General features: G+C 39.8%; 1 protein-coding gene across 6 annotated transcripts in view; it reads right to left on the reverse strand.

The window, feature by feature from the left end:
• The window catches only part of GOLGA4 (golgin A4), a 142,524-nt gene that overhangs the window by 20,758 nt on the left and 113,807 nt on the right, over positions 1-7,959 (reverse strand). For all 6 annotated transcript variants that reach the window (XM_014592659.2, XM_006161068.2, XM_006161067.2 and 3 more), the window contains 4 exons: positions 4,398-4,511; positions 3,163-3,183; positions 2,925-2,993; positions 288-363 (listed from right to left, as the gene is read on the reverse strand). In XM_014592659.2, coding sequence (XP_014448145.1) covers positions 288-363; positions 2,925-2,993; positions 3,163-3,183; positions 4,398-4,511 — 280 coding nt within the window. The remainder of the gene's footprint in view (positions 1-287; positions 364-2,924; positions 2,994-3,162; positions 3,184-4,397; positions 4,512-7,959) is intronic.

Raw genomic sequence — 7,959 nt, forward strand, 5'->3', positions numbered from 1 at the left:
GTGTAGTGGTTAGGGTGCTGGACTCCCACATGGTCGACCACAGTTCAAGTCCTGGACCTGGCAACGTGCTTTCTCACTTTCCTTTTTTCTCTCTGTCTCTTTCTGGTCAAATTGAAAAATAAATAACATCAAATAAAAAAGTAAGTAAATGATTCTTTTTTTTTAAAAAAAGGAAAAAGTTAAAAAGAAAAATGAATATAGATTAGCAAAGACAAAAATAAAAATCACCCATAAATCCACCAATACTAGATAACCGTGGATGACATGATGTGAGAGACCATTCTTACCTTTGTAAGATGTCTCCACAGTTGTTGTGTATACATTCTTTTCATATTTCTTCAAACGGTCTTCTAAATTGTGAATCTAAAAAAGAATTCAAACCATATTAAAAGATTCACATAGAAATCATAGATAAGAAAAAAACTATGGTAGCCAGTAATTTTTTTTTTTTAATACTGAAGACAGTATACTGGCAAATAAAAGGTTTCTTAGATATATACCAAAAACACAGACAAGTGAAAAACTATATAAATTGGACTTTCTTAAAATAAGGAGCTTTAATACATCAAAAGTTACTATAAATAAAATGAAAAGACAACTTACAAAATGGAAGAAAATATTTGCAAACCATATATATGCTAAGAGACTTATATCAAGAATATAGAGTATTTACAACTCAACAACATCAACAAAAATATAAACTAAAAAATGGGGAAAAGGTTTGAATAGACATTGCTCCAGAGAAGATATACAAATGGCTATCAAACAGATGCAAAAAATGCTTAACATCAACAGCCATAGATAAATACAAATTCAATTTATAATCAGATACCACCTTCATACAGATTTAGAACAGTCACAATAAAAAATTTGTTGGCAAGGATGGAGAGAAACAGGGGTCCTTATACTTTGTAGATGGTAATGGAACGGTGCAGTTGGTATAGAAAAGAGTTTGACAGGTCCCCAAAAAGGTAAACATGGAATTATAGTATAATCAAGCAAGTCTACCCCAGGGTTATATACCCCAAAAATTTGAAGAAGATATTCAAACAAAAACTATTAAACAAACATTCAACAGTAGCACTATTTGCTATAACCAAAAGATGGAAACAACTTAGATGTCAGTCAACTGATGAAAGAATAAACAAAATTGGTATATTCATTCAATGGGATATTTAGCTATCCAAAGAATGTAGCATGCTACAACATGAACAAATCTTGAAACAATATGCTAAGTGAAAGAAGTCAAGACATAAAAGGTCAGGTATTATGTGATTCCATTTATCAGAAATGATGAGGACATGTAAATCTACAGACAGAAAGCATATTAATGGTCGTCAGGGGTTGGGAAGAGGAGGTAACAGGAATGACTGATTGATCCAATGAGGTATGAAATTTCCTTTCGGGGTGATGAAATGTTGTGGAAATAGACAACAGCGATGATTTCACAACGTTGTGAATGAACTAAATTTCAAGGAGTTGTGTGCTTTAAAATGATAGAATTGGTCAGGCCAGCCAAGTGGCACGGTGGTTAAGGTGGTTGGATCCCAAAGACTGTACACTTGGTTCAAATCCCAGACCTGGTGGCTAGAAAAATGCAGGGTTGTGTGTGTGCGTAACCAAAATTCTGAGACGAAAATGGGTTGTAGCTGTTGCTACCCTCCTGGGGGTGATATCTCACTTTCTATCTCTCTCTCTATGCTGAGCACTTGTGCCCTCTAGCAAAAAACTAAAAATAAATAAATAAATGAAAGATTATTATTATTATTATTTTCGCTATAGGGTATGTGGGAGACAGAGAGACAGAAAGCAATGGGACCAGCAGTTAGTGGAATGGCTTTGTCGCTGGACTACCACGTAGTCGACTGCAGTTCGCGTCCCGGACCCGGTGGCTTAAAACTCACACCAGGTGCATGTGCGTGCGTGCCCACGACACCGAGAGGAGAATGGAGGAGAAGGGATTGCGGCGTGGCCATCTCCCCTGGAGGGTGATTTCTCGCTTTCTGTCTCTCTCTGTCTGGCGAGCGCATGCACCCTATAGCAAAAACCTCTCTATAAAAAATAAATAAATAAAAGACGTTTAAAGCAATAATCTTTTTTTTTTTTTTTAATTGGAGAGGTTTTTGCCATAGGGTGTGTGCGCTCCCAGAAAGACAGAAAGACAAAGAGAGACAGAAAGTGAAAAATCACCCCCCAAGGGGGATGGTCACGCACAATCCCTGGAGATTTAGCCTTCAAGCTTGACCTGCTAACTTGATCCTCTAAGTTGTTATAAATTATATGAACACAAATTGTTACTTAAAATGTTAAGCACCAGAAATAACAGAATACAAAATGGTCTCTAAATATAAGTGACCATGGGAGCCAGCAAGTGGTGTAGTGGTTAAGGTGCTGGACTCCCACATGGCTGACACAGTTTGAATCCTAGACCTGGCGGCTTAAAACTCACACCACGTGTATGGGGGTGCATGCCCAAAATCCCAAGGGAAGAATGGAGGAAAAGGGTTTGTGGTGTGGCCACCCCCTTCAGGGGTGATTTCTCACTTTCCCTCTCACTATCTCTGTTTCTCTAACAGTGCACTCACCCTACGGCATACAACTTAAAATAAATAAATAATTTGGGAAAAAATTTTAAGTGTGATAATGAATTTACAGAGAGAGCCTCTAGCACCTTTGGTTTCTGAACTAAAATTTCCTAAGTAAGATAAAAGAATTTCAAAGCCAACTACTATTGGATCCTCAGAAAACTCATGACACATTTTTGCACAGAAAAACATGGGAAAAAAATACATCATGACTTTCCCAACAACCCAACAAATCAGGATTAAATCAATGATTTTTAAAAAATTATCTATATGAGACCCAAGTCTATACTAACATAAATTCGGTTAGTTCAAAATCAAGGGCACCAATTAGGTCTGTACCTGTTCTCTGAACTCCTGCTCTTTCAACTTTGAATCACTGATGAGAGTGGTCTTCTGTGCTAGCTGTGACTGAAAGAACAAAAAAATCAGGTCTGAAATGCACGAATTTAATATCTGCCTAGACACAGTTCTATACTGCTTGGACATTTTTTCCTTGTTAGTACGGTTCCTGTATATAACACAGAATATTCCTAAAATAGTCCACCTTCAGGCAAATTCAATGAAAATCTAGTCTTACCTGCAGCTCCATAATTGTTAACTGAAAATGGAAAAGAAAAAAAAAATGAATGTACACAATAAAATCTATAAAGAAACAATAAAACAATGCCTCAGTGAAATTACAAGGAAATAAGAAACCAGTGTTAGACTGGAGATAAGGTAACTGTATTTGCTTTATACCTGCTCTATTCTGTTATGTAAAATATTATAGTCTAAATACATGCAAACATAAGTAACACAAAGAAAAAGGATTGGAAAGTTACTCACCACACTTCTAATAATTATCACTACTTAGGAAAGGGAGGTGCCCACCAAGGAGGACATTCTTCCTATATTTTTCTTTTTAAGAATGATTCACCTAATTTTATTTATCATTATTATTCCTCAATTTGAACAGAGAAAGAAAAAGCAAAATGCCAGGCCCAGAACTGGAATTGTAGTCAACCCATATGGGAGTCCAGAGCCCCAACCACCATGCCACCTGCCAGTCCCAAGGGCTTTATTCTTTATACATCTTACAATGAGAATGTTTGTGTTATTTGTATAATCTTTCTCTTTTTTTTAAAGAATTATTTTATTTTAACATAATTTGTTTATTTATTTGGGATAGTGTATGTGTGTCAGGGGCGGTGAGGAAGCAAGGTGCCAGGTCCAGGACTCGAATCACAGTCAGCCATGTGGGAGTCCAGCGCCCTTAACCACCATGCCACCAGCCAGCCCGTAATTGTTCAAAGTTAAACATAGATATATATATATTTTGAGAGGTTTTCACTAAAGGGCGCGTGTGCTCACCAGACAGACAGAGACAGAGAGACAGAAAGCGAGAAATCAGCCCCCAGGGGGGATGGGGATGGCCACACCGCAGTCCCTTCTCCTCCATTCTCCTCTCAGGATCTTGGGCACACACGCACACGTGCCTGGTGTGAATTTTAAGCCACCGGGTCCGGGACGCGAACTGCGGTTGACTACGTGGGAGTCCAACGACACAGCCATTACGCTAACTGCTGGTCTCCAAAGTTAAACATATTAAAATCTATTTAATACATACAGGCCAATTAGGGAAATTTCTAAGTACTATTTCTGGGAATTTACTCTGAGTTATAATCACTAATTATTTTTCATGGAACTCAGTATCGGTAAGGGAAGACTCTTTCTCGAAAGGTCTTCTTAGGATTAAATGAGATAAATATATATATTAGTAGGTGAGTCAAATCATGGAAATTAGTGTTTTCAAGAAACGCAAATTCCTCTCACATTATCACTGCCAGAATTCTCCTCCTGCTGTAGCTTTTGCTGATATTTCTTCTGTAATTCCTCAAGTTGAGTTTGTAGATCTATTACTTTGGCTGTCATTTCTTCTTCACGAGCCTTTAGGATTAAAAAAGAAATGAATTAATAAACGTATCAAAAGAGCACTCTATAGACAAAAACATGGTATAGAGAAAACGGCAGCTGTAGAGGAAAGAGGCACTAAAGCGTGTAAGACACACACTATTGTTTTTATTTCAATTGCTGTGCCCTAAACACTTTCCTTCATGCCCCATTTTTCACACCCTTTTCCCCACCCTCATTCACTCTGTCCTCACCCCACAAAGTTCACTGAGCTGTTTCCCCTCAAACAAGGATTCTCAGGTCCAAGCAACAATCAGGGATATAGCGGGTGACAGAACTACAGTACAGATCTTGTGTTTTAAGACATAGCTTTTTCTACAGTGGGATTTGATTACCAGAAATAGTCATTAAAATAAACCAGGAGATATATGTATTTTTTCTTTTGGAGAGGTTTTTGCTAAAGGGTGCTTGTGCTTACCAGAGAGACAGAGAGACAGAAAGTGAAAAATCACCTCCCCAGGGGGATGGCCACGCTGTAATCCCTTGGGCATGCACACACATGCACTTGGCTTGAGTTTAAGCCACCGGGTCCGGGACTTGAACTGCAGTTGACTACATGGGAGTCCAGCGACATAGCCATTACGCCATCTGCTGGTCCCAAACCAGTAGATATTTTTACACACTGCACTGCCCAACCAAAGGCCAACTCAGTGATCATAAGAAGTTGTAGAATATTTTTGTTTTTTGTTTTCCACCTCCTTTAGACAGGTTGTATAAGCTAACAGATGGGCCTTTAGTCTAGTTCAACAAATCTGTCCCCAAATCATACCAGCAATTCTCTATGTGTAGGTAATATGTTTAACTAAAATATATTTTTGAAAAAGTAAGTTAGTTACTATCCAATGTGTTGGTAAACCACAAAATGGATCTATGTGCCATAATTTTGAGGAAAAAAAAAATGAAAACAGACAGACAAGGCTGAATTAATAAAAATAGTATGTGACATATTGGTCCAGTGATCCTACTTTGAAATTCTGGTATACAGGGACTTATAGGTGGCATGGTGGTTAAAGGTACTGGCCTCCCACATGGCTAACTGTGGTTCAAGTCCCGAACCTGGTGGCTTGCTTTCTTACTTTCTCTCTGTCTGTCTCTCTCTGATCAAACTGGAAAAATAGTACTAATAACTAAAGTTAAATAAAATAATTCTTTAATTTTTTTTTTTTTTTTGCATATAAACCATCCTCTCTTCTGCTTGAACTATCCTGGTAGGAGGTTGTTGCCCATCCTTACGTTCACCCTGACATACAGCTGTCTTGGTACTTGCCATGATTTATTATAAAAGCAACCCAAATCACTCCTCATTCATAAATCTTGCAATAACCTTTGTGCTAAAGGAACATTTGGAATTGGAATATTGATCTGATTTGAGTAATGAAGACACGTCTTTGTTGAGTAAGAGACTAAACAGGAAAAGAACCACAAACAGGTATCTGATTTAAGAGATGCTGACTTGCCAGAAATAAGAAACATCATTCTCAAAAAGAAAAGCAGGTCCCGTGGCACAAAATAAAGCAACGGACCATAGGACACCTGGAAAATGTAATTTAAGTGCCATTGGTCATGAAACTACTTAGACTACAAAAACAAACAAACAAATTAAAACAAAACAGAAAAGAACCTCTTTCAACAGAGAAAGTTCTAGTAACCGGCTTCCCTAGGTACCTACCCACTGAGGCACCCAATAAACTGGCCTCCAACCCTAAACACCACCAGAAACTGTTGGAATTACATTACCCGAGGCCCTCGCTCCTGGCTTTTTATTCTACTGTGGCGTATCTGGTGTGGCTGGCTGTGTCAGCATGTCAGAAAGAATCGCCTCCGTGACTATTTACTCGGGCCCAGATCTGACATGACAACCTGCTGTGTGAACTTTGCTTCGACAGCTATGGGATAGCGATCTAATGCTAGCCCTCTAAGAATCAGAAAGCAATCCTTGATGGGTTACTTTTAAGAGACGGTTATGTAATTTCCTTTGTAAAAGTTCTCTAGTCTTTCTTGTTTTGCTTGCTTTATTTGTCTACTCTTTTTTTAAAGTGTTGCTCGGAAGCAAAAACAGTAAGAAAAATTAAATATTCATGTATATATATGGATATTATGCTTCAGAGACTACATGTTGAAATGTTATCATTTGGCTATACTGGGCTAGTTAAAATACATATTATTAAAATTAAGGGGCCTTACATTGCTGGACTCTCATGTAGTAGTTCAAGTCTGGGACCCGGCAGCTTAGAAAAACTCAGGGCAGGTGCACGTGCATGCGTGCCCCAAATCCCAAGAGGAAAATGGAGGAGAAGGGACCGTGGTGTGGCCATCCACACTGGGAGGTGATTTCTTGTTTTCTGTCTCTCTGGAAAACATTGCACCCTATAGCACAAATCTCTTCATTTAAAAAAATATATCTATTAAGGGGCCAGCCCTTAGCCTGGGGGTTAATGTGGCTGCATCACACATAGCCTACTGCGAGGTTAGAGTCCCAGACCCAGGGGCTTGAGAAACATGCTAGACACATGTGCATGGATGCCTAAAATCTTGAAAGGAGGGAGAAACAAAGAAGGGATTTGGGCTGCGGTATGACCATCCCCTGGGGGTGAGGGTATGCTTTCTCACTTTCTTCCCTCTCTCCTCACCCTCCAGTGAGCACAGGTGCCTTCTGGCAAAACTTAAAAAATAAATAAGTTCACCTGTTTGTTTTTCTTTTCTTGTCCTTTACGAGAGGAGAGAGGGGGAGAACAGGAGAGAGACTGAGACAGGTATTTTTGACAAGGTCACAGTCCTCCTGCCCAAGTCCCCCAATTAACTATGATCGTCTTGCCTCGGCCTTCTGAGAAGCTGAGTACAAGCACATGCTACTGCGCCCAGCTCTTTTCAGGATGAGCTAGGCCTCCCGGGAGGCCGGCCTGCAGAGTAGCGGTGTCTCACGAGTGTATAACGCCACAGGTGTGCCTTGAGTTGTATTTCCGATGGCGTTGCTACTCTAAGGCACAGGAAGGACTTGGGGAGAATCCCACACTCCCTTGTCCACAGTCTACTTCCTGCCCACCTGCCCTACTATTCCAAGCCTGAAGCTTAGAGGACCATTTCCTTAATTTCCATAACACTCAGCAGATTTTCAAGGAGGAACGAACCACAGTTACCTGTCTTCCTGTTCCCTCTACCTACACAGTTTAGTCATGACCCTCAGAAAATTTACCATCTGCTACCCGGCACACCGAGAGACAGAGACGCAGTTCACAAAAGGGAACACGGGAGCAGCACACTTTACCCTGCAAGTGAAGCTCCCTGCCTTACTGACCTACAACACAGAACTGCGGCCTTCTCCAAGTCCCTGTCTTAGGGAGAAGTCTTTACCAAATACGTGATGCTAGCGAAGAATCACTGCCCTACCACGATGTGGCTGGAGGGGAATCACTCAACTAGGCTG

The sequence above is a fragment of the Tupaia chinensis genome, unplaced genomic scaffold (assembly GCF_000334495.1).
Source record: "Tupaia chinensis unplaced genomic scaffold, TupChi_1.0 Scaffold138098_1, whole genome shotgun sequence".
In the NCBI taxonomy this organism is placed as follows: Eukaryota; Metazoa; Chordata; class Mammalia; order Scandentia; family Tupaiidae; genus Tupaia; species Tupaia belangeri.